The sequence below is a fragment of the Salmo salar genome, chromosome ssa28 (assembly GCF_905237065.1).
Source record: "Salmo salar chromosome ssa28, Ssal_v3.1, whole genome shotgun sequence".
NCBI lineage: Eukaryota > Metazoa > Chordata > Actinopteri > Salmoniformes > Salmonidae > Salmo > Salmo salar.
The window spans coordinates 14,252,383-14,279,981 of NC_059469.1; the positions used below are offsets into that span (position 1 = coordinate 14,252,383).

Below are 27,599 nucleotides of genomic sequence, written 5' to 3' on the forward strand. Positions count from 1 at the left end.
TGACCTCAACCCCATCGAACACCTTTGGGATGAATTGGAACGCCGACTGCAAGCCAGGCCTAATAACCCAACATCCGTGCCCGACCTCACTAATGCTCTTGTGGCTGAATGGAAGCAAGTCCCTGCAGCAATGTTCCAACATGTAGTGGAAAGCCTTCCCAGAAGAGTGAAGGCTGTTAGAGCAGCAAAGGGGGGACCAACTCCATGATTTTGGAATGAGATGTTTGACGAGCAGGTGTCCACATACTTTTGGTCATGTAGTGTATAGTGTATCATCTAAGCCTGTGTAAAGAAGTTTTCTTACGCTTTAGGTACAAATGTTGACCGTAACCTGACATTTGGAGTAACCTGCTTTGGGTTGCATATCAAGGCCAGAGATGTATTGTGCTTTTGCAGCCAGTTCAACTCTTAGAGAAAAAGTGCTTTGTAGTTTGAGAGCTACCATACATGCATTATATGTTGTGATTTATTTAGTGCATGTTTTGTATTACAGTTGTATGAATGTTTTCAGACATGTAAATAAAATATTAATGCCCATGCTTATTAAAAACATTTTATTTCATTTATCATTATAGAAATATCATTGGTATCAATAGCAGCACATTTATGCAAATGGGGGACACAGTTTTTCTAAATATAGTCTAAAAATAGGATTCAACCATTGGTTGACACAATAGCAGACAAACAAGATGAGAGTTAGCTAGACCCATAATGAATTTGGGAAACATGTCTAAATGGGGTATGATGTAAATATGTGAATTAACAAACATACCGTAACAACATTATACTTGTGATTATTACATTGTACAAAATTATCCTCTTCTATTTCATTTCTGAGTGAATTTCTCATGGTTTGGGCTTCATACTGTATCTGTAGAATATGAAGTGTTTGTCTTGGGTGTAATCTTCAGGCAAAAGGGGATTGTTTTCCTGAAGTTAACGTCACGTGCTAAGAGTTAAGATCTCTCTCTTGGCGTAGTTTTTTCCCATGGGACTGGTTGGTGGTGAGGGAAAGATGAAGTTGGGTTGAAACCGCTACTGCTTTGTCTTCGTGTCCTGCCTTCTGCCTTGAATAGTTATATGAAGTCACACATTGAGCATTTTTCTCAGGAAGTCCACACAGTATATATTTAACCAGCTGTTAACTGACTTACACACTGTTGAGCAACATATTTAGTGTTTCCATCACAGGGGGCTGCTGGGGGGGGGGGGGACACCTAATAATAATGGCCAGAACGGCACAAATGGATGGCATCAAATACCTGGAAAAACGACGTGTTTAATGTATTTGATACCATTCCACTTACTCCACTTCAGTCATTACCACGAGTCTGTTCTCCCCAATTAATGTGCAACCAACCTCCTATGGTTTCCATGGTAACTCCTCTGTGTCCAACCACTTTCTCTGGTACATTCTCACACTTTCTACCCCATCTCTTTATTTCTTTGTTCACCACTGGTTCCACTGACCTTTTAAAAGGACATGTAGTTAGCTATTATTAGCCTGTTCTAGCTCCTTCCATACAACATGTTTGCTTGGGGAACTTTCAGCCTCCATAATCTTTCAGTGAGTCTGTCAACAAACATACTTTCCATTACATTTGGGAACAATTTGGGAACAATCAAAGTCTTTAAGTGAGTCTTCTGACGACATAACATTACATTTCTGCAAGGAATATTGGAAAATTATGAAGAAGAAGGATTCAAAGCTGAGTCAGGTCAATAGAGCCAGTTTCTTAAAACAAAAGACTTTACAAGGAATTAACCAATAATCACAACCCACTGGGCACAGACGTCAATTCAACGTCTATTTCATGTTGGTTCAACGTCATTTAATTGAAATGAAATGGAAACAACATTGAATCAACCAGTGTGTACACAGTGGGAAATCTGTTGTAGGTAATTCTGGTTAAACAAAATTGAGGCTGTCATTGTAGTTCAGACTTTGATTTCCTCCTCCTCCTCCTCATCAGGTGTAATGCAGATGTAAGGGGTTTTCTTCATGGTCTGGCACATGGTCACCTTTCCCTCCAGCTCCATCCTCTGCTGCCCCTTCAGGAGCCCTCCAACCCCATAGAGCACCCCCAGCACATCAGCGGAACCCTGGAACCTCTCACTCTCCATAGTAAGCCTCTGTCTAGAGGGGGAGCCCATAACTAAATCAGGCACCGCCCCTTTAAGATGCTGGTCACCTCCGTTCACCTTCATTCTCCTAGCCTCCTCTTCCTCCTCTTCCCACTCCATCCCATATGGACTCTTCCTGCTGCTACTACAGTCCTCTCGAAGCAGAGAATCCACCAATGAGGCAGTGGTGGCATCCATCTCCGAGTCCATCTCCGAGCCTTCATTGGTTGCAAACCCAAACGCAAAGCCACTTGGCTCTTCCGCCTCTTCTGCCTCCCAGGTGTGGCTGGGCTCTGGGTGGCCATTAGGGCTGTCAATCAAACCGAACACCTCGCTCATGAGGGAGGGCCCCAGGTCGAATGTGAAGGATGCCATGGAGGACAAGGAGTCGAACCGGGTCATGTGTTCGGGGTCAGAGGTCAGGGTCGGGTCAGCGGAGGAGGACAGGAGGGCAGAGACGTCGGTGAGCGAGCCGCCGTGGGTGTTGGGGGTACAGGAGTTAGAGCCTCCCTGCTGCGACTGACGCTCCGCTGAGCGTGAGAGGCGGGGCAGAGTGACGAAACCTGACTCCAGACCTGAGGTGGAGCAGAGACAGGGAGTTTAGGCATAACATTCTGTATTGTGATTTAGATTTTGACAGAAACTTAAAAATGTAAAATAATACATGGAATTTCAGTTGCCACCCTAGTTTTAACATTAAATAAACATGTGCTTAACAAGTCGCATAATAATTTGCATAGGCTCACTGTGTTCAATAATAGTTAACATGATTTCTGAATCTTTGTACCCCACTCATACAATTATCTGTAAGGTCCCTCAGTCGAGCAGTGAATTTCAAACAAAGATTCAACCACAAAGTTTTCAAATGCTTCGCAAAGGGCACCTATTGGTAGATTTAATTACATATTGGATTGTGTATCAATACACCCAGTCACTACAAAGTTACAGGTGTCCTTCTTAACTCAGTTGCCGGAGAGGAAGGAAACCACTCAGGGATTTCACCATAAGGCCAATGGTGACTTTAAAACAGTTACAGAGTTTAATGGCTGTGAAAGGAAAAACTGAGGATGGATCAACAACCTTGTAGTTACTCCACAATACTAACCTAATTGATAGAGTGAAAAGTAGGAAGCCTGTACAGAATACAAATATTCAAAAACATGCATCCTGTTTGCAACAAGGCACAAAATACAGCAGAAAATGTAGCAAAGCAAATAACTTTTTGTCCTGAATACAAAGTGTTATGTTTGGGTAAATCCAATAAAACACATTACTGAATACCACACTCCATATTTTCAAGCACAGTGGTGGCCACATAATGTTATGGGTGTGCTTGTAATTGTTAAGGACTGGGGAGTTTTTCAGGATAAAAAAGAAATGGAATGGAGCTAAGCACAGGATCCTATAGGAAAATCTGGTTCAGTCTATTTTCCACCAGACACTAGGAGATTAATTCAACTTTAAGCAGGACAATAACCTAAAACACAAGGCCACATCTGCACTGGATTTGCTTACTAAGAAGGCAGTGAATGTTGCTGAGTTGGCGAGTTACAGTTTTGACTTAAATCTGATTGAAAATCTATGGCAAGACCTGAAAATGGTTGTCTGACAATGATCAACAACTAATTTGACTGAGTTTGAAAAAATACATTGAAAATAATGGGAAAATGTTGCACAATCCAGGTGTGGAAAGCACTTAGAGACTTACCTAGAAAGACTCACAGCTATAATCGCTGCCAAAGGTTATTCTAACATGTATTGACTCAGGAGGTTGAATACTTATATAATCAAGATACTGTATATTAGTGTTTCTTAAAAAGAAAATGGGGAAAATGTTAGCTTTTTTTTACCACTTTGACATTGCAGAGTATTTTGTGTAGATCGTTGACAAAAAATTACAATTACATCAATGTTAATCCCACTTTGTAACACAACAAAATGTGGACAAAGTCAAGGGGTGTGAATACTTTCTGAACGCACTATAGATAATCTCTCATCACCAACAGAGGGCAGTGTAAGCTATGTCATAAAATAGTGAGTCCTGCCAGTTTCAAAATGCTGAAAAATTCCAACTCTATCTCTATCTCTGAGTTAGACATCACCTCTCAGGCACGTTGTTCCCAGGACAGATTACTCACATGACATGTCACACAGTGCCCTCATGACCTACTGCTTTCATAGCTGAAACAAGATCTAGGATAAACTATAGTTTTAACTATGCTTTGTGGAAAGTAAAACATTATTCCGGGGGAAGAAATAGTTACTTTGGCGGTGACAACTATTTGAATCCCCATAAATAACTACTTTTTAAAACTACTAGAATACAGATTTCAGAAAGTGACTACTTTTAAAAACTACACTGAACAAAAATATAAACCTAACATGCAACAATTTCAAAGATTTTACTGAGTTACAGTTCATATAAGGAAATCAGTCAATTGAAATAAATAAATGAGGTCCTAATCTATGGATTTCACATGACTGAGAATACAGATATGCATCTGTTGGTCACAGATACAGTACCTTAAAAAAAAGGGATAGGGGCGTGGATCAGAAAACCAGTCAGTATCTGGTGTGACCATTTTCCTTATGCAGCGCAACACATCTCCTTTACATAGAGTTGATCAGGCTGTTGATTGTGGCCTGTGGAATGTTGTCCCACTCCTCTTCAATGGCAGTGTGAAGTTGCTGGATATTGATGGGAACTGTAACACGTGGTCGTACACGTCAATCCAGAGCATCCCAAACATGCTCAATGGTTGACCTGTCTGGTGGGTATGCAGGCCATGGAAGAACTGGGACATTTTCAGCTTCCAGGAATTGTGTACAGATCTTTGCTACATGGGGCAATGCATTATCATGCTGAAACATGATGGGATGGCGCCGGATGAATGGCACGACAATGGGCCTCAGGATCTCGGATGTGGAGGTCCTGGGCTGTCGTCGTTACCCGTGGTCTGTGGTTGTGAGGCCGGTTAGACGTACTGCCAAATTCTCTGAAAAAACATTGGAGACGGCTTAGGGTAAAGAAATGTACATTCAATTCTCTGGCAACAGCTCTGGTGGACATTCCTGCAGTCAGCATGCCAATTGCACACTCCCTCAACTTGAGACATCTGTGGCATTGTGTTGTGTGACAAAATTGCACATTTTAGAGTGGCCTTTTATTGTCTCCAGCATAAGGTGCACCTGTGCAATGGTCATGCTGTTTAATCAGCTTCTTGATATGCCACACCTGTTAGGTGGATGGATTTTCTTGGCAAAGGAGAAATGCTCACTAACAGGGATGTAAACAAATTTGTGCACAACATTTGAAAGAAATAGGCTTTTTGTGTGTATGGAATATTTCTGGGATCTTTTATTTCAGCTCATGAAACATGGGACCAACACTTTATATGTTGCATTCATATTTTTGAATACAGTTCACAGAAAGTAACTACTTTTTGTAAAATACTTCAATACAGATCTCAGGAAGTGACTACCTTTCTGAAACTATCGGATTGGCTGCTTCCAACTAATGGCAGGGCTGTATCTAGAACTGCATGTTGAAGATAGAATGAATAGAGCACACACAATCTCCTATACTATTGCAATCGATCTGACAGTCATATCTTAACCGCTTTGTTCCAAAACACTATATACATTATCCATTTAAAATGATATGTTTATAAAACATGTATCCATAGGCTGCCACAAATACATACAGAGTTTAAGTGATGAATTCAATACACGCAGAAAAATTAAATAAAAAAAGAAGTGTGCCTCCAGCCCCAACCTCCCCCCAGTCCTGGAAACCATGTTTCCCATTTCCCTTCCCACTCCACCTAGCGACTAGGGTTGCTAATCACTCTACCCGCCTCCTGTGCATTTCACGCACGACAGTTTCTAGGGTTTATCAAGAAGGGTGTGACAAGCACAAAACATCTTGTCAGCGACAGTCCTGTGGGCAAAAACAGCTCGTGGATGAGAGGTCGAGGGAGAATGGCAATAATCGTGCAAGATAACAGGCATGCCACAAACAGCCAAATAACGACGCAGTACAACGGTGGTGTGCAGAACGGCATCTCTGAATGAACAACTCGTCGGTGCTTGTCATGGATGGGCTATTGCAGCAGATGACCACTCCTATCAACTAAACGCAAGAAGAAGCAGTTTCTGTGGGTACGCAATCACTAACACTGGAAAATTAAGGAGTGGACAATAATAGGAGTGCGCAATTGTGTGCAATAATAGGACCAAAGCCTAGTTACATTGTTTAATGAATATATCAGTTAAGTCCACCTCTACCAGGGTGCACTATAGCTTACTTTGCCATATACAGTAGGCCTACCAGTCAAAAGTTTGGACACACCTACTCATTCAAGGGTTTATCTTTATTTTTGCTATTTTCTACATTGTAGAATAATAGTGAAGACATCAAAACTATGAAATAACACTTATGGAATCATGTAGTAACCAAGGGTGTTACACAAAATATATTTTAAATTTGAGATTCTTCAAAGTAGCCACCCTTTGCCTTGATGACAGCTTTGCACGATCTTGGCATTCTCTCAACCAGCTTCATGAGGTAGTCACCTGGAATGTATTTCAAATACCAGGTGTGCCTTGTTAAAAGTTAGTTTGTGGAATTCCTTTCCTTCTTAATGCGTTTGAGCCAGTCAGTTATGTTGTGACAAAGTAGGGGTGGTATACAGAATATAGCCCTATTTGGTAAAAGACCAAGTCCATATTATGGCAAGAACAGCTAAAATAAGCAAAGAGAAACGGCAGTCCATCATTACTTTAAAACATGAAGGTCAGTCAATCTGGAAAATTTCAAGAACTTTTAAAGTTTCTTCAAGTGGAGTCACAAAAACCATCAAGAGCTATGATTAAACTGGCTCTCAGAAAGACCGCCACAGGAAATGAAGACCCAGAGTTACTTCTGCTGCAGAGGACAAGTTCCTTAGAGTTACCAGCCTCCTAAATTGCAGCCCAAATAAATGCTTCACAGAGTTCAAGTAACAGACACATCTCAACATCAACTGTTCAGTGGAGACTGGGTGAATCAGGCCTTTATGGTCGAATTGCTGCAAAGAAACCACTACTAAAGGACACCAATAAGAAGAGACTTGCTTGGGCCAAGAAACACGAGCAATGGACATTAGACCGGTGGAAATCTGTCCTTTGGTCTGAGGAGTCCAAATTTGCGATTTTGGTTCATACCGCCATGTCTTTGTGAGTCGCAGAGTAGGTGAACCGATGATCTATGATTTATTTCGAATTCAAGGCACACTTAACCAGCATGGCTACCACAGCCTTCTGCAGCGATACGCCATCTCATTTGGTTTGCACTTAGTGTCACTATAATTTGTTTTTCAACAGGCCAAGGTATATATGACCAAGAAGGAGAGTGCTGGAGTGCTGCATCAGATGACCTGGCCCCCACAATCACCCGACCTTAACACAATTGAGATGGTTTGGGATGAGTTGGACCGCAGAGTGAAGAAAAAGCCAATAAGTGCTCAGCATATGTGGGAACTCCTTCAAGACTGTTGGAAAAGCATTCCAGGTGAAGCTGGTTGAGAGAATGCCAAGAGTGTGCAAAGCTGTCATCAAGGCAAAGGGTGGCTACTTTGAAGAATCTCAAATATTAAATATATTTTGATTTGATTAACACTTTTTTGGTTAGAACATGATTCCATATGTGTTATTTCATAGTTTTGATGTCTTCACTATTATTCTACAATGTAGAAAATAGTAAAGATAAAGAAAAACCCTTGAATGAGTAGGTGTGTCCAAACTTTTGACTGGTACTGTACATTTTGAAACCACACTGTGGATTTTATCCCAAAAGCCAGAAGGGGAAGACAAGAGAAGCATTGAACTACACACATTAAACTGTGGCAATATATTCATTTTGACAATAGACATTCTGCAGGTTAAAGCAACTGGAATATTAGTCCATCTACTGAGGTTGGATTGAATTGATTTGAGCGTTCTGTTAAAGTTTTTGGAAATGGTTTTATCTAAGGATGGAAATATATCTATTCCCAAATATTTAAATAAGTAGTGATGGGTTCGGGATCTTGAGAGGCAGTAGGGCAGATTTTGTTCAATTTATTTTATTACTTGAGATGGAGCTGAATTTGTCTATGAAGATTTTGGGAGGGATTGAGATACATTATCTAGACAAAAGTAATATATCGTTGTCATATAATGAGACTACGTGATCTGTAGAATTGAAAGATATTTGTGTAATTTCTTTCGATTGTTGAATTGCCTGAGCCAGGGGCTCCATAGACAATAAAAATAGCAGTGGTGAGATGGGATCACCTTGCCTTCCACTTCTAGTTATTCTGAACAGAACAGTTATTGCCTGTTATTGTAGTTATTGCCTGTTATTAATATGGGTGAGGGACTGGCATACAGTATTTTAAACATATTAATGAAATTGGAGCCAACTCCCATATGTTCCAAAACCGACCAAAGATATAACCATTCTAGTCAATCAAAAGCTTTTTCTGCATCGAGAGATAGAACTGCCCAAGGAGCTTTGGTTCTGATGAAGCATGTAAGATATGTAATAGGCAACGGAGGATAATAGTTTTTTTAACAAACCCACTTTGGTCTAGATGTACCAATTTGGGTAAGTAAGTTTAGAGACTGGGCGACAGAATTTTAAAAAATAATTTCATTTCTGTGTTTATCAAAGCTAGAGGGCGATAATGAGTGCACTAGATGGCGTCCTTACCTTTTTTATAAAAATTAAGTTAGTGCTGTATTTGCATCTCTTCCAAATTAACCTTTGTGAACAGCTGTATTAATCATTTTAAACAACACCAGACCTAACTGGTTCCAACATTTTAAATATCCCTCAGGAGGAATATTGTCACAACCAGGTGATTTGCCTTTAATCATGTTATCCAATGCCCTTTTGAGGTCATGGAGAGAGATTTGGGCTCCCAGCAACCCGGCTTCCTCAGTTTAGAGAAGAGGAGTTCTTATATCTTTTAAAAATGACTCGATCTGGCTTGGTGTGGATTTACAATCAGAGGTGTACAATTCTTTATAGAAATGGGATAATCTTTGGTTGATTAATATGGGTTCTGATAGTAATTCACCTGATTCAGATTCGATAGTTGCAATATTGCTAATTGATCATTACGGCAAAGCTCGTTAGCCAGTAGACAACTGGGTCGATTACCATGGAAGTAATGGTTGAGTCTAACTTGATGGATGGCAAATTCTGCTCTCTGTCTAATCAATAAATTTAGTTCTGTCTTGACTTTGAAGAGAGTAGTTGCTATCTGGTCTGAAAAAAGTTGTTAGAACTCGTCATTAACTTTTCCAATTCTGATATCATCTTTAATTGTGATTTATTCAGCCCATATACCGATCCTGTAGAGGTTAAAACAATGCATTGTAACCTCTACAGGATAGGTGTCCTCTCCCACAGGACGGTTGAGCTAACGTGTGCTAATGTGATTAGCATGAGATTGTAAGTAACAAGAACATTTCAAAGGCCATAGACATTTCTGATATGGGCAGAAAGCTTAAATTCTTGTTAATCTACCTGCACTGTCCAATTTACAGTAGCTATTACAGTGAAAGAATACCATGCTATTGTTTGAGGAGAGTGCACAGTTATGAACTTGAAAATTTCATTAATAAACCAATTAGGCACATTTGAGCAGACTTTTTGAACAGAAATGCAATGGTTTACTGGATCAGTCTAAAACTTTGCACATACACTGCTGCCATCTAGTGGCCATAATCTAAATTGCACCTAAGATGGAATAATACAGTGTGGCCTCTCTCTTGCATTTCAAAATTTTTAAAGCATGTTTTTTTCTTTGTATTATCTTTTACCAAATCTAATGTGTTATATTCTCCTATATTAATTTCACATTTCCACAAACTTCAAAGAGTTTCCTTTCAAATGGTATCAAGAATATGCATATCCTTGCTTCAGGTCCTGAGCTACAGGCAGTTAGATTTGGGTTGTTATTTTAGGCGTAAAAAAAAAGGGTCCGATCCTTAGATAAAACCTTATGGTGTCCCATAAAATCTGAGGAGGATTGAGTGAATTTTTATTAATCATTATAAATCAATTTCAAAATGTTCACAGAAAGTAGGATTTTGTAGTAAGGAAACATTAAATTGCCATCTTGTGGCTCTTTTAGGAGATTCTGGAATGTGTAGCTGGCAGTAATAATCATGATGATCAGATAAGAAAATATACATTTGACATATGAGCCTGACTAAAGACAATAGAGGAGATGATAATAAAACTAAATCGATTTGGCAGAATGTTTTGTGCCTGTTTGAATAGAAAGTGTACTCTTCTGCTTTTGGATTATGAGCTCGCCAGGCATCAATCATAGAGTATATGTTGAGAGCCTTGGTTCCCGGTGGATTTTAGTTGGTCTTATTAGATTTGTCCCTTATGTCCAGAATGGTAGGGGTGTGCTGAGTAGTCGGACAAAACAGTATCATAAAGGACATTGGGCAATTTTATGGATACGATTATGAACCGAGTATTTTTTTTTAATTTTCAGGTGCCAGCACTCATCTTTCGCATGTCAGTCAGACAAATCCAAGGTTCTACATGGTCTAATTAACTCAACTATCAAGCTATCAATATGCATAATATCTAACAAGTGGGACAAGGGTAGGGAAAAAAGTTGAAAAGCTGATGAGCAATCTGACAGTGACAGCAAACTTTGCTACCCGCTGAAGTTTTGTCTGACTACTCGCACAGACAACCCCCCCCCCCTAATCCTAATCTGCTGCTTTTTTGCAGTGAGAATGTGCAGCGAGACATTTTAGGCATGTTAAAACACTTCCGTTTTTTCAAATCACGAGTATCATCTGATCCCACTATCAACTGTCAATTTACGGATACGAGTATGGCTATGTCGGCACACCCCTAAAGAATGGCATTCATGTCTGTCCCATTAACCAGTTGGAATTCAGTTAATTCTAACATGCTGTTCAAATAATCCAAAAACATAGGATCATATTAATTTGGAGCATACACATTAATAAAGGCAATGTACTTTCCATTATGGATACAGTTGAGGAAAGTGATTCTGCCTTCTTGGTCTTCACCTTTACCAAGGATGGGGATTTATGTCATTATGATTACACCATTAGTTCTGTTTGGGGCTGATGAAAAAGCAGCAAGTTTATACAAATGGTTCTCTATTCTGTGTGCTTTTGGAGCAGGTGTGTTGGAGCATTATATCAATATAGTTTCTTGCTAGAATATCAAGACAGCTGGAACACTTGCTAAGAATATTAAGGCCTTTCAAATTCCACAAGAGAATAGCTAGTGTTGCCATTGTTTTTCTAAAATGTCATTGTTTTCTTTAGTATTGAAACGTGTGCACTGAGAGTCGGGAAACAAGTTCATGGAGTGAGTGTTTTAATAAATAAACACAACTAAATACAAAACAAGAAACACAAACAATGCACAGACATGACACTGGAACAGAAACAATGACGCTTGGGGAAGGAACCAAAGGGAGTGACATATATAGTATAGTAATAGGTCAGATATGTTAATAATAGGTCATCAATTTTATTTTCTAGCGATTGCACGTTAGCAAGGAGAATGGAAGGCATTGGGAGTTTACTCGCTCGCCTCTGGCTTCTCAGAAGGATTATCGATCTGCGTCCCCTTTTCTGGTGTCTTTTCTTCACGCAAAAGGAGTGGATCTGGGCCTGTTTCAGTGAAAGCAGGATATCCTTCTCGTCGGACTCGTTAAAAGAAAAAGTTTCTTCCAGTCCGTGGAAAGTAATCGCTTTTCTGATGTCCAGAAGTTATTTTTGGTCATAAGAGATGGTAGCAGCAACATTATGTACGCAATAAGTTAAAAAATAAGTTACACAAAATGCAAAATAAAAATAAAAAATTGCACAATTGGTTGGGAGAATGTAAAACGTCAGCCATGTTTTTCTGCACCATTTTAATCATCTTATCCTACCAACGGGACATTAAAAACTGTAACATCCTATGTTTCACCGAGACGTGGCTGAATGAAGAAATGGACAATATAGAGCTGGCGGGATTTTCCATGCACCGGCATAACAGAGACGCTACCTCTGGTAAGACGAGGGGTGGGGGTGTGTGTCTTTTTGTCAATAACAGCTGGTGTACGATGTCTAATATTAAAGAAGACTCGAGGTATTGCTCGCCTGAGGTAGAGTACCTTATGATAAGTTGTCGACCACACTATCTACCAAGAGAGTTCTCATCTGTATTATTTGTAGTTGTCTATTTACCACCACAAAGCGAAGCTGGCACTAAGACCACTCTCAACCAACTCTATAAGGCCATAAGCAAAGAAGAAAATGCTCACCCAGAAGTGGTGCTCCTAGTGGCCGGGGACTTTAATGCAGGCAAACAGTTTTACCAAATTCTTACCAGCATGTCACATGTGCAACCAGGGGAAAAAAATCCTAGACCACCTTTACTCCACACAGAGATGCATACAAAGCTCTCCCCCACCCTCCATTTGGCAAATCTGACCACAATTCTATCCTCCTGATTCCTGCTTACAAGCAAAAACTAAAGCAGGAAGTACCAGTGACTCGCTCAATCCGGAACTGGTCAGATGACGTGAATGCTACACGACAGGACTGTTTTGCTAGCACAGACTGCAATATGTTCTGGGATTCATCCAACGGCATTGAGGAACACACCTCCTCAGTCATTGGCTTCATCAATAAGTGCATCGATGACATCGTCCCCACAGTGACTGTACGTACATATCCCAACCAGAAGCCATGGATTCCAGGCAACATACGCATCGAGCTAAAGGCTAGAGCTTCCGCTCTCAAGGAGCGGGAGACTAATCCAGACACTAGTAGGAAATTCCCCTATGCCCTCAGATGAACCATCAAGCATGCAAAGCGTCGATACAGGATAAAGATTGAATCCTACTACACCGACTCTGACGCTCATCGGATGTGGCAGGGCTTGAAAACTATTACGGACTACAAGGGGAAACCCAGATGCGAGCTGCCCAGTGACGCGAGCCTACCTTTACAAGCTAAATGCCTTTTATGCTCACTTCGAGGCAAGCAACACTGAAGCATGCACGAGAGCACCAGCTATTCTGGATGACTGTGTGATAACGCTCTCGGTAGCCGATGTGAACAAACTATTTAAACAGGTCCCATTCACAAAGTGGCTGGACCAGACGGATTATCAGGACATGTACTCAAAGCATGCGCAGACTAACTGTCAAGTGTCTTCACTGACATTTTCAACCTCTCCCTGGCTGAGTCTGTAATACCTACATGTTTCAAGCAGACCACCATAATCCCTGTGCCCAAGGAAGCGAAGGTAACCTGCCTAAATGATAACCGCCCAGTGGCACTCACGTCGGTAGCCATGAAGTGCTTTGAAAGGCTGGTCATGGCTCACATCAACAGCATCCTCCCGGACACCCTAGACCCACTCTAATTCGCATAACGCCCCAACAGATCCACAGATGACACAATCTCAATTGCACTCCACACTCGCCCTTTCTTACCTGGACAAAAGGAACACCTATGTGAGAATGCTGTTCATCAACTACAGCTCAGCATTCAACACCATAGTGCCCATGAAGCTAATCAGTAAGCTAAGGATTCTGGAACTAAACACCTCTCTCTGCAACTGGATCCTGGACTTCCTGACTGGCCGCCTCCATGTGATAAGAGTAGGCAACAATACGTCTGCCACGCTGATCCTTAACACTGGGGCCCCTCAGGGGTGTGTACTTAGTGCCCTCCTGTATTCCCTGTTCACCCACGACTGCATGGTCAAACACGACTCCAACACCATCATTAAGTTTGCTGACGACACAACAGTGGTAGACCTGATCACCGACAAAGATGAGACAGCCTATAGGGAGGAGGTCAGAGAACTGGCAGTGTGGTGCCAGGACAACAACCTCTCCCTCAATGTGAGCAAGACGAAGGAGCTGATCGTGGACTACAGGAAAAGGCGGGCCGAACAGGCCCCCATTAACATCGACGGGGCTGTAGTGGAGCGGGTTGAGAGATTCAAGTTCCTTGGTGTCCACAACACCAACGCACTATCATGGTCCAAACATACCAAGACAGTCGTGAAGAGGGCACGACAAAACCTTTTCCCCCCTCAGGAGACTGAAAAGATTTGGCATGGGCCCCCAGATCCTCAAAAAGTTCTACAGCTGCACCATCGAGAGCATCCTGACCGGTTGCATCACCGCCTGGTATGGCAACTGCTCAGCATCTGACCGTAAGATGCTACAGAGGGTAGTGTGAATGGCCCAGTACAAGCTTCCTGCCATCCAGGACCTATAAATAGACGGTGTCAGAGGAAAGCCCATAAAATTGTCAAAGACTCCAGTCACCCAAGTTATAGACTGTTTTCTCTGCTACCACACGGCAAGCGGTACCGGAGTGCCAAGACTAGGACCAAAAGGCTCCTCAACAGCTTCTACCCCCAAGCCATTAGACTGCTGAACAATTCATAAAAATCGCCACCGGACATATTACACGGGCCTATCTCCTTTTGAGTGTTCCTTGGGGTATCAGCCCCCGCTCTTCCCCAAGCAGGAGGAAGAGGTCAGCATTCCTTCTGCCCAGATGTTTGTCCGCCGCTGTCATCATACCTGGAGGAGAGCTCGGTCGGCCCTCCTCAAGACCACCTCCAGATATCGACAACAAGTGGATCTCCATCGGACCCCGGCTCCCCTTCATCATCTTGGGCAGAAGGTATGGCTATCCACCCGGGAACTGCCCTTCCGGTTGGAATCCCGCAAGTTCTCCCCCCGGTTTATTAGCCCATTTCCCATCGACAAAATGATTAGCCCATCAGCTGTTCGTCTTCTGTTGCCACATACCCTTCGTATACATCCCACCTTTCATGTGTCCAGAGTTAAACCCATGTCTCACAGTCCTTTGTCTCCTGTTTTTCTAGGCCCACACCTCTCCCTGTCTCATCGATGGCCAACCGGCTTACACGGTGAGGCGTCTCCTGAAGTTTCGACCTCGGGGCAGGGGGTTCCAGTACCTGGTTGCCTGGGAGGGTTATGGCACGGAGGAGAGGTGCTGGGTCCCCGCCAGGGACATCCTCGACCCAGGCCTCATTGCGGATTTTCAACGCCGACACCCCGGTCAACCAGATATGCGCACAGGTAGGACACCAGGACACCCCCCCTCTAGGGGCGCCACCACCCTGATCTGTTTCACCTGTCTTTGTGATTGTCTCCACCCCCCTCCAGATGTCGCCCATCTTCCCCATTATCCCCTGTGTATTTATACCTGTGTTCTCTGTTTGTCTGTTGCCAGTTTGTCTTGTTTTTCAAGTCAACCAGCGTTTTTCATCTCAGCTCCTGCTTCTCCCCAGTCTCTCTTTTTCGTGCCCTCCTGGTTTTGAACCTTGCCTGCCCTGTCTCTGAGCCCGCCTGCCTGACCACTCTGCCTGCCCCTGACCCTGCCTGCCGTCCTGTACCTTTGCCCCACCTCTGGGTCTTACCTTCAAGCATGATACTTTTAACCCTATCCCAAACCTTAACCCTTACCTTAACCATTCAGAAATAGTAATCCCATGACTCTGGATCAGAAGGTTGTATGTTCGATCCCAGTCATGAACACTGTTCTTTTATTTTTATTAGAAAAAATTATATATACTGTATATGTTTTTTAACTTTTGACCACTTTTTCTCCTCAATTTCGTGATTTCCAATTAGTAGTTACAGTCTTATCCAATAGCTGAAACTCCCGTACGGACTCCTCCGAAACACAACCACGCCAAGCCTCTCTGCTTCTTGACACACTGCTCGTTTAACCCGGAAGTCAGCCGCACCAATGTGTCAGAGGAAACACCGAACAGCTAGTGACCGAAGTCAGTGTGCATGCGCCCGGCCCGCCACAAGGAGTCGCTAGAGTGCGATGGGACAAGGACATCCCAGCCGGCCTAACCCTCCCCTAACCCAGACGACGCTGGGCCAATTGTGCGCCACCTCATGAGTCTCCCAGTCGCGGTCGACTGCGACACAGCCCGGGTTCGAACCCGGATCTGTAGTGACACCTCTAGCGCTGCGATGCAGTGACGCTGCGCCACTCTGGAGGCATTTTGGGGTTTTAACCCTATCCCGAACCTTAACCCTTACTTACCTTAGTCATTCAGAAAGAGTGCCTAAACTTACCCCTTAACTTCAACATTTGACATTTGGAGAAATGGAGCGATAAAGAGCAGCAGGAGTCAACCCAGTGTGTGAAAAACACTTTGAAATTTGACATTTTGAGCAACATTGAAATTTAACGTTTGGAGAATGTGGATGAAGTTAGACTGTGAGAGTTTGTTGGTATTACCTTATGACTCAGACATTATGAAAATATATTTGTTAGTCATTTTTAAGCTGCAAAAGTGGTCTAATGAAATGTTGAGGTGATTCCATGTCCCTTATATATTTAATTGTAGGCTATAGGCTACATTAAGATTAATATCTAAGAGCCCTCCAAACCATGTGCTTATGATCATATATTTCGAATAACTTGCATATATTCAAATACATTCAAATATTATTTATTTTTCTGGACCTGTATTTAAATATCAAAGAAAATAGTTGCCTTTTAGTTTAAACTCTATTTAAACTACAGTATATTCGACTACCTTAAGTATTTAAAAAGTTGGTATTTTCAAATAAACTACAAAATGCAAAAATATTCTGCCCAGGTCTGCTGGAAACAAACATGATACAAGGTAAATTAGTACCACTACATAGTTTGAATGGGAAGTGCCCTCTGCCTGGGAGTACAGGGCTCTTACACCAATAACATGCATGCACGCACATAGACAAAAACATGCTTCCAAACACACACATACACACCAAAATAGAGCAGAGAGGTCAGACAGTGAAACATGAGGGTATTAATGTGGGGCAGTCAGTCACATAGGGCCTCAGACCAGACACACAACAGCACAGTAATGTCTGATGCGCCTCTCTCTTATCATCACATAACAAGCTAAAGAGAGTGTGAGGGTTGTTGTGTGTCAGCCAAGGTGATTCATCATGACAGCTGTGGAAAATTTGTTTGAATTACTGTGGAAATGAGAGCGTTTTCACAGCATGTCCAACAGCAGCTATTGCGTCTATGTTTGATACATGACAATGTATAAAATCCAAGTCTCCTGCATGCCACAAACAGTGTTAGCTTTCTGAGCTTAAGCTTAGACCTTAGGTCCAGGATCTACCGCAAGTCTTCACAGGTACGGTTGCATGTTCACTTATTGTGTGGATGCGTGCATATGTTTGTGTGTGTGTGGGTGTACAGTAAGACTCACCATAACCATAAGTGGTCTCATCCAGGGAGGTAGGAGGGGTGTGGAAGAGGTTTTTAATAGGGCAGCCGTCCACATCCAGCCGGGGGAGAGACACTGCGTTCTTGATGATGGGGGAGATGGGAGGGGGTGGCGGGGACAGGTCCTTCGACCCCCCCCTGGGATGCTCTGGTGTCTTCCGAACATGCCGGAGGGTCCGGGAGAAGAAAGCCCCGATCTTGTTGTCAGGACTTGTGACGGAAACATCATCCTCGTTTCCGTTGGCAGCCCCGCCGTGATTGCTAAGGAACGAAGTGTCCCCGAACACGTCCCCTCCGCGGCCCACGTGCATGGTGTGACGGAAGTCTCCCAGCGGAGGGCTGATCATGTCCAAGGTGAGGTCACCCTTGAAATGACGTTTACCGTGAGAGCCGGCCACCAGGCCCTTCAGCCCAGGGATCTTCCCCAGGTTCATGGTGATGGCAAAATTACAAAAATCCCTTTAAATCCACTGAAAGTAGGGATGGCAAAGGAATTTAAATATCTTTGGTGAAAGATTTGCTTCAGAAATTCTCCCAGGGGGATTGTGTGGCTCAAAAGTAATGATCGTGATCGTTTAGGTTTTGAATAGAATTCCACCACCAGGTCTTGTAGGGTCAACCTCAGTAATGGAGATGTCTATTGTATTCTCTTGTTATCATGTGCTGTTTGCAATTTCAGTCCCATTTTCTGCTGTTTGTTGTCATCCATACCCAGCTGGATTAAGTGGAGAGAAATGGAGGAAAAAAGTATGCAGCTCAGTTCCTGGAATCCACTGCCAGTTTGAGTGTGGTCAGAGACGCTATGCTCAACAGTTGTTTTAGGCTTTGGGTTTATAAAACATCAGCTTAGGAATAACCCGAGTTTTAGCTGCAAATATCCCTCCTGTGGTTGTACACTGGAAACATTTATTAAAAGAAAGCACAAAACGTTATTCAATTCTCTGTCTAGAAGAGGCTCAAACGCAGCTATAACAGTCCAGTAACCATGAGGGGACTTTCTATGCTAGAGACTGATTTAGTGTAAAGATGTAGAACCAGGTAGGAGATCTGACAGAACACATCACTATCTGGAACATTCAGTCATAAAGTAACTGGATCAGGTTTTTCTACAGACCCTTGCCTGCTGTTAGTCGTCAAAGTTCCGGGTTTCAAAGTCCACTGTTCTGGAACCTTCTAAATGTAGACCACAGTGACTCTCCTGTCACTGCCCTCGAGAACAAATTAAATGTAAGTCTGTTTTTTTTGTCTGAGAGTTTCAGGGTATTTTGTCTCTCTCTCGTCCTGTGTTTTGTTACAACATGAGTGCTACTTAATCATATCACATATTTCCCCGAAATACATTTGCAAAATCTCTATAAAAGCAGAGCAGAGACCCTAATTCAACACTTATAACTGATCTGACCAGAAGCCCCAAATCTTGTTTTCAAACATGAAAAATATATTCCACCAGAAAAAAACGTGTTCTATTTTTAGCCCAAAATTCATAAAATACCGACAAATGTACTGATAAGAAAATCACTTAGCTGACTTTTATTGCACAAAATACCCCAGTAAGTCAACACTGGCAGGAGGTATGCAAATAATGGACTTTTCCTGTTATCTTTATCCAGCAAAGTAATGGATATTGCTTTCTGTAATAATTTGATAGTGTAACGTACACTGACAAGGTGTTCTTGTTCTTTTTAGAGCTTTCCACTTCAGAGGCCCTCCCACGCGCGATAGCCTGTCTTCATTAATGACTTGGAGCAGACCTCTGAATGGGATTGCGTCAGGGTTAAAGCAGCCTTTTAATTTGCTCCTGACCACAGTCCCAGGCCCTCTCCTTTAGGTCTCCACTGGCTGGCGTTTTAAGAGGGGCAGCTGGTAGCAGCACAGAGGGAGGAAGCACGCCTCATACCACAGACTGGAAAGAGAGAGAGCGAGAGAGAGGAGCGAGAGAGAGATAGAGAGAGCAGTACCAGGGGTCTACTTACCAGACCAACAGACTTCTATTAGGTGTGATGTTGAATTTCAGATAGTCTTAACCTCTCGAGAGCATGAACCAGACACTCATAACCAGACTTCATATACTTACAGTTCAAGCCACCACCTCAACATCCCTGACTAACTCTCCTGTGTGACTGTGAGCTGCAGACGCAAAAGCAATCATGCAATGCTCAGCTTGTGTGTGAATGTGAAGCAAAGCAGATTCTCTCTCATGGTTGAAAGAAAGAGAAAGAGAGAGAGAGACTTTTTGACCTCTCGTCTGACTCCCGCAGACACAGCCGGAGCCCGAAGGTTTATCCCCACACGTCTTTAAAGAACGCTCCTAGATGTCTCCTAAACGTTCCAGCATCCCCCCATACCCTGCTCTGTCCTCCTCCTCTCCTTCTGATCCTTTGTTTTCAGAGTTACGCAAATCCAGCCGCCCACACTCCAGGCATCTGATAGAGCACGGCTGAAACTGAGCACCAGCTGGTTTCAGAAAAAAAGAACAAAAACAGAAGTCTCTAAAAGGTAATAAGTTTAATGCAGTAATCCGGGCGGCTGTCTGAGTTTTCAGAAGGAAAAAGGGGGGTCTCCTCAGGGGATTGGTCGTAGACTGGATTAGCCCCTAATCCATGGATCTCTTCTTCCCCTCGCCTGTCCGTCAATACTTTTTTTGGGCTCTCTCCTCCCTCTTTCTGGGCTCTGTTCTGGCACTGACCTCCCTCTCTCTGGGTCTGTGCTGGTTCTCTCCGCCAGGCCTGCTGGTTATCTGCTGGTTATCTGGGTCTGAGAAGCTACCTTCGCCTGAAAAAATGCTGTCTGCTGTGGGAGAGAGAGAGGGGAGTTGAAGTCAGAAGTTTACTTACACTTATGTTGGAGTCATTAAAACTCGTTTTTCAACCACTCCACAAATTTCTTGTTAACAAACTATAGTTTTGGCAAGTCGGTTAGGACATCTACTTTGTGCATGGCACAAGTAATTTTTCCAACAATTGTTTACAGACAGACAATTTCACTTATAATTCACTGTATCACAATTCCAGTGGGTCAGAAGTTTACATACACTAAGTTGACTGTGCCTTTAAACAGCTTGGAAAATTCCAGAAAATGAAGTCATGGCTTTAGAAGCTTCTGATAGGCTAATTGACATAATTTGAGTCAATTGGAGGTGTACCTGTGGATGTATTTCAAGGCCTACTTTCAAACTCAGTGCCTCTTAGCTTGACATCATGGAAAAATCTAAAGAAATCAGCCAAGACCCCAGAATATTTATTTTTGACCTCCACAAATCTGGTCCATCCTTGGAAGAAATTTCCAAACGCCTGAAGGTACCACGTTCATCTGTACAAACAATAGTACGCAAGTATAAACACCATGGGACCACGCAGCCATCATACCGCTCAGGAAGGAGACACGTTCTGTCTCCAAGAGATGAAGTTACTTTCGTGCGGAAAGTGCAAATCAATCCCAGAACAACAGCAAAGGAACTTGTGAAGATGCTGGAGGAAACAGGTACAAAAGTATCTATATCCACAGTAAAACGAGTCCTATATCGACATAACCTGAAAGGCCGCTCAGCAAGGAAGAAGCCACTGCTCCAAAACCGCCATAAAAAAGCCAGACTACGGTTTGCAACTGCACATTGGGACAAAGTTCGTACTTTTTGGAGAAATATCCTCTGGTCTGATGAAACAAAAATAGAACTGTTTGGCCATAATGACCATCATTATGTTTGGAGGAAAAAGGGGGAGGCTTGCAAGCCGAAGAATACCATCCCAACCGTGAAGCACGGGGGTGGCAGCATCATGTCGTGGGAGTGCTTTGCTGCAGGAGGGACTGGTGCACTTCACAAAATAGATGGCATCATGAGGTAGGAAAATTATGTGGATATATTGAAGCAACATCTCAAGACAGCAGTCAGGAAGTTAAAGCTTGGTCGCAAATGGGTCTTCCAAATGGACAATGACCCCAAGCATAATTCCAAAGTTGTGGCAAAATGGCTTAAGGACAACAAAGTCAAATTATTGGAGTGGCCATCACAAAGCCCTGACCTCAATCCTATAGAAAGTTTGTGGGCAGAACTGAAAAAGCGTGTGTGAGCAAGGAGACCTACAAACCTGACTCAGTTACACCAGCTCTGTCAGGAGGAATGGGCCAAAATTCACCCAACTTATTGTGGGAAGCTTGTGGAAGGCTAACCCGAAACGTTTGACCCAAGTTAAACAATTTAAAGGCAATGCTACCAAATACTAATTGAGTATGTAAACTTCTGACCCGCTGGGAATGTGATGAAAGAAATAAAAGCTTAAATGAATTATTCTCTCTACTATTATTCTGACATTTCACATTCTTAAAATAAAGTGGTGATCCTAACGGAACTAAGACAGGGAATTTTTACTAGGATTAAAATGTCAGGAATTATGAAAAACTGAGTTTAAATGTATTTGGCTAAGGTGTATGCAAACTTCCGACTTCAACTGTAGGTAAGACACGCATATAAATATAATGAAAGATAAATCATCTGGCATTTGGAGTGCAGCTGGTACTGACAGTTGTTTTCAAAGCGCAGCTGGTACTGACAGTTGTTTTCAAAGTGCAGCTGGTACTGACAGTTGTTTTCAAAGTGCAGCTGGTACTGACAGTTGTTTTCAAAGTGCAGCTGGTACTGACAGTTGTTTTCAAAGTGCAGCTGGTACTGACAGTTGTTTTCAAAGTGCAGCTGGTACTGACAGTTGTTTTCAAAGTGCAGCTGGTACTGACAGTTGTTTTCAAAGTGCAGCTGGTACTGACAGTTGTTTTCAAAGCGCAGCTGGTACTGACAGTTGTTTTCAAAGCGCAGCTGGTACTGACAGTTGTTTTCAAAGCGCAGCTGGTACTGATAGTTGTTTTCAAAGTGCAGCTGGTACTGACAGTTGTTTTCAAAGTGCAGCTGGTACTGACAGTTGTTTTCAAAGTGCAGCTGGTACTGACAGTTGTTTTCGTTTGTATTCCATATTTTTTCCACTCCTTTCCTGCCACTACTCAAGTAGTAACTATATAATAGTTTCTGTTTGACTGTAATTCAACTGGCTAAACATAACGCAAAACTCCAAAATTACACAAGCTGAGTATTAATAAAGGGGTTTCCCAAATATCTCTTTGGTAGGCTACATCCCAGAACCATCCATCCAATCCACCCCCTCCACCATGTAGCTACCATACCTGTGAGCCAAGGTGAGGGATGGTGGATGTTCACTGCCTGGCCTGTGAGGTATGGTATGGCTACATCCCAAATGGCACCATATTACTTATATAGTCAGGTCAAAAGTAGTGCACTATGTAGTGAATAGGGTTCCATTTGGGATGCACTGTAGATGTAAACCAGAGAAGCCAGGCTCTAATAGGAGCCGTGTGTGTGTGAACACATTCCTGGGAGCAACATCACTGGACTCTCTCTCTCCATTACAACCATCACAACAGACAGAGAAGAAAAGAACCCAACCACATCCCTGATTAGAAACACCTTTAGGTCTGATCCCGCTTCCCTTCTCTGAGGCTGGCTGTGTTACAGTACTGTATGAAGATCTCATGGTTTGGAGAGATACAGTTGGCACACACATGCAAAAAAAAACACACGGCTAGATCAATGGACTGGAGAGATACTGTACTGTACTCTCAATCATCATTTATTGAATCGAATGAGTCAAGATTTTATACAGAATTATGTTTTGTTGGGTATACCAACCAGCATTTGACCCCTCTCCTCCTTTCCAAACTCCGGTCCTATTGTAAGTCCCGTACTCACTAACTAAGTTAACCAGGTGAACAAACATACAAGATAAGGCTGCATTTTTTCACTCCCCCGCCACATCCAAATAAATTATCTTCCCCTTAGCTGTGCTCTATTTGAATCCAAGGAAAACACTTCCCCTAAGCCAATCATTTTTTTAATGCTTCTTCAACAAACATCCATAGGCTCTTGAAGAATCTATCCTTCCTTCATTCTTTGTCCTCCTTTTCCCCCCTTTCAGCGCTCTCTCCCACCTCCCTCACTCTCTCTCTACCCCTCTTTCTCTCTATTTGTCATTTGCCATGCTGTTGTGGACAGACTTTGAGGGGGTCAGGGAAGGAATGAGTCAGGCCCATTTGGTGAGATTGACAGGCCATGATGGAGCATGTATCCCCTACCCTTTATGTGTGGCAACCAAGACACCAACAACAAGTAGCCTCAGGTGTTAAAACAGACAGTGCGCCCATACTGGGAGTTCACGCCTCCTAAACTGAACTCTTTCCTGGCTGCGTTAATCAAAGATGGTGGATAAATGAAGATAGTTCACTCAGGCCGTTTACCATTGAATTATTTTCTGTCTGCTTAACGGGATGGCTCTCCCATAGATACCAATGCGATAGCATCTGGGTCTGGTCTGATTAGGTCATTGACTTCAATGTAAGCAGAAAAAAACCTGCGAGTGGGGTGTCTCGCTTCCTCTGCTGTCTCTGGCATCAATGACACGGGTCACATTGGAGGAAGGTGGGGCACAGGTACAATTGTCCAGAGTTAAAATGAAGGAATCTCATTGGATGAGGCCAACAGGGAAGGAATGCCCCAAATCTACATTCCAATACCTCATCATCAGGTGTTTGCTTGGTTATTCTGGTTCAATATGCATGAGTAAGGCCGGCGGCAGGCCAAAATTGAAAAACAAAAATCAATAGAGGCATGCGGATGGTCAAACAGGTCTACTGTGGCCATGCATGAGCTAGAGTTGATCCAGCAGACCTGCCTGGTGTTGCAGGCAGAGCGCCAGGAAAACATTGCTATTATCACAGAGCCTGCCCTCTTCATTGATCTGTCTTGTGTGTGAAGCTAACACGCTCTCCAACCAATTGTATTGGCTGATCTCCCTAATGAGGTCAGAGTAATGAGAGCTCTGTTATGTGGTGTTGCTACCCTTGACATGTGGAGCAGGGGCTGCATGATTAACTTGTCAATATGTGAGTCAGGGGGTCCCCTACAGTTTAATAACCATGCTTTTAAACAAGTCATTTTAATGAATAGTTGAATCCTCAATGGTAAATGTTCTGATTCACCCCATAAAACATCAGATGAGCATATGCAGAATGCAGACCACAGGAGAGGATAGATTCATATAATTTGTGGACAATATTTTTCATCTGCTAAGACCTAAGCATAGACCAGTGATATATTGCAACACAAGCAACCCTAAATATAATGCAGGACAGATTATGTTTCATGCCAAATGATCTATGGATAGTCACCCACAAAACCTTCAGCACAATAACAAATGTGCATGTTAGGCTACAGTTAGGCTACAGAGCCATAGAACCGTATACATCGGCAGCCTATGGCTCATAATTTCAGATATCAAATATGATGACTTGATTGTGAATAGACAGCAAGAGAACATTAAACAATTGAACAACAAAAAAGTTTTCCTCCATACTTTATTTTCAGTTGACACAGAGTCTATTGATATTTGAGAGATTACATTTATAGAAGGCTAATTAATAGCCTTAATATTTATTCAAGACAAGAAGAAAAAAGTTGAGCGTAAAGAAAAACTTACCTGGGCAAGTAGACTGAGACGTTCACACAGTTAGAATACGATTAAAAACCAGTACTTTTTATGATAACCCCAAAAATCCGTATTTATAATGAAGTATCATGAAGTAGTGTGAGTTCTAGTAGCCGGTCTTGTAACCGGACAGTACTGCTAGCGCGTTCAGCTTCAGTAGAATGAGCTTGAGTAGGCGGTGAAGAATGGGGCGGGCTACTCAAAAACTGATGACGAGGCCATCATCGAATCAGCAGCAGCGAAGCAGGCAAGAGGAATTTACTGTATGAAGTAGCTAGTGATACGCGGGTTGACTCATAACCTGCAGTCCCGCAGTTATATGCAGGTTTAGGGTCAAACAGGCTATAATTTCGTTAATTTGGAGTATAATTTATGTTTTATTTTACGTATTCACAAAAATCCATTATGTTATTACTTTTTACTTTGTTTTGCTTTAGGCTTATTTAATCATGCTTTAAATTCATTTAATCTAGAAAATGCTCCAATTGGTGCACAAACTCAAAACTTAAGTAGTATTTTTCTTTGCTTTGAAAAGATGCCACATAAAGACATAGAGACATAGAAACAACATTTAAAAAAATATCCTATACCATACCTGGAACATCTGCAAATAGACAGGGAGAGATACTGGAAGAAAAAAGAGAAGGGAGAAGTGAAATCTATCTCTGAGCTTACAAAGCAAGAACAAAGAAGCAAGAGGAGGCCATGGAAATGTAACCAACGGAATAGAAGACAGATTTTAAAGAGAACAGTTGCAATGGAGACCTACCTATCAGGAGACACACCACCTCAGTCACCAGATGATTTGCAGCCAGAACATGAGGCCAACATACCTGCCCCTAACTTACCTGCCCCTGATGCATGCCCTGATACCCCTTTCTCATCATCTGCAACAGGAATGAGAAGTCGAATACTTGCTGGAAGGAAAAAGGTTGGAAGAGGTCGCTCAAAAACATAGAGATATCATTGCATGACAAATGTCAAACTTGATCAAACTTTACAGAAAGCTGAGGAAAAAAGGTATGATCAACTGATGAAGAAAATAGAGAGACAAGATTCCACAAAGACAAAGTCAAAACAGCAAATGAAGGGAACTCCGAAGAACTTGAGAAGGATTTTATTGTTTCAAAATGCCACCGTTGCAGAGCTAAAGCAAAAGTATCAAAAAATGCGGAGTGCAAACAAGTGGATTCAAAAATGCTCACAGGCAACATCCTGAGAAAGTACGGCCTGGTGAAAGGGCAAATGAAAACAGGCCAACAAGTCTTCAATACTCCAGGAAAAAGCAGTGCAACATAATTACCAAAGCTACAGAAGAGAAAATCACTAGATTCTATGAACGTGATGTCAACAGTAGAGCAACAACAGGGAAAAAGCACACACTAACGAGTGCTTCTTGAATGGCACAACCGGAGTGCCAAGTCTGGGACCAAAAGGCATCTGAACAGCTTCTACCCTCAAGCCATAAGACTGCTGAACAGTTAATCAAATGGCTACCCAGACAATTTACATTGATCCCTTTTATTATTTATTTACTTATCTTTATCACTCATCACTGTCAAACGCTCCCTAAAACACTTCAGCGAGCAGGCCTTTCTAATCAACCTGGCCCGGGTATCCTGAAAGGATATTGACCTCATTCCGTCAGTAGAGGATGCCTGGTTATTTTTTTTAAACGCTTTCCTCACCATCTTAAATAAGCATGCCTCATTCAAAAAATGTAGAACTAAGAACAGATATAGCCCTTGGTTCACTCCAGAACTGACTGCTCTTGACCAGCACAAAAACATCCTGTGGCGTACTGCATTAGCATCGAAAAGCCCCCGCGATATGCAACTTTTCAGGAAGTTAGGAACCAATATACACAGGCAGTTAGGAAAGCGAAGACTAGATTTTTCAAACAGAAATTTGCATCCTGTAGCACAAACTCCAAAAAGTTCTGGGACATTGTAAAGTCCATGGAGAATAAGAGCACCTCCTCCCAGCTGCCCACTGCACTGAGACTAGGAAACACTGTCACCACCGATAAATCTACGATAATCGAGAATTTCAATAAGCATTTTTCTACGGCTGGTCATGCTTTCCACCTGGCTACCTATACACCGGTCAACAGCTCTGCACCTCCCACAGCAACTTGCCCAAGGCTCAGCCATTTCTCCTTCACCCAAATCCAGATAGCTGATGTTCTGAAAGAGATGCAAAATCTGGACCTACAAATCAGCTGGGCTAGACAATCTGGACCCTCTCTTTCTAAAATTATCCGCCACAATTGTTGCAAGCCCTATTACTAGCCTGTGCAATCTCTCTTTTGTATCGTCTGAGATCCCTAAAGATTGGAAAGCTGCCACGGTCATCCCCCTCTTCAAAGGGGGTGACACTCTAGACCCAAACTGTTACAGACCTATACCTATCCTACCCTGCCATTCTAAAGTCTTCGAAAGCCAAGTTAACAAACAGATCACTGACCAAAATGACTGCCTCGCCTGGTTCACCAACTACTTCTCAGATATTGGTCAATGTGTCAAATCGGAGGGCCTGTTGTCCAGACCTCTGGCAGTCTCTATGGGGGTGCCACAGGGATCAATTCTCGGGCCGACTCTCTTC

At 42.6% G+C, this 27,599-nt stretch overlaps 1 protein-coding gene across 1 annotated transcript; it reads right to left on the reverse strand.

Annotated features, from left to right (window-relative positions):
• Positions 1-539: 539 nt before the first annotated feature.
• LOC106589541 (cdc42 effector protein 1) lies at positions 540-25,174 on the reverse strand. The gene is made up of 3 exons (XM_014179650.2): positions 24,987-25,174; positions 17,435-20,241; positions 540-2,699 (listed from the first exon to the last, which is right to left on the reverse strand). The coding sequence occupies exons 2-3, from the start codon at positions 17,883-17,885 to the stop codon at positions 1,939-1,941; spliced, it is 1,212 nt and encodes a 403-aa protein (XP_014035125.1). The 5' UTR covers positions 17,886-20,241; positions 24,987-25,174; the 3' UTR covers positions 540-1,938.
• Positions 25,175-27,599: the final 2,425 nt, after the last annotated feature.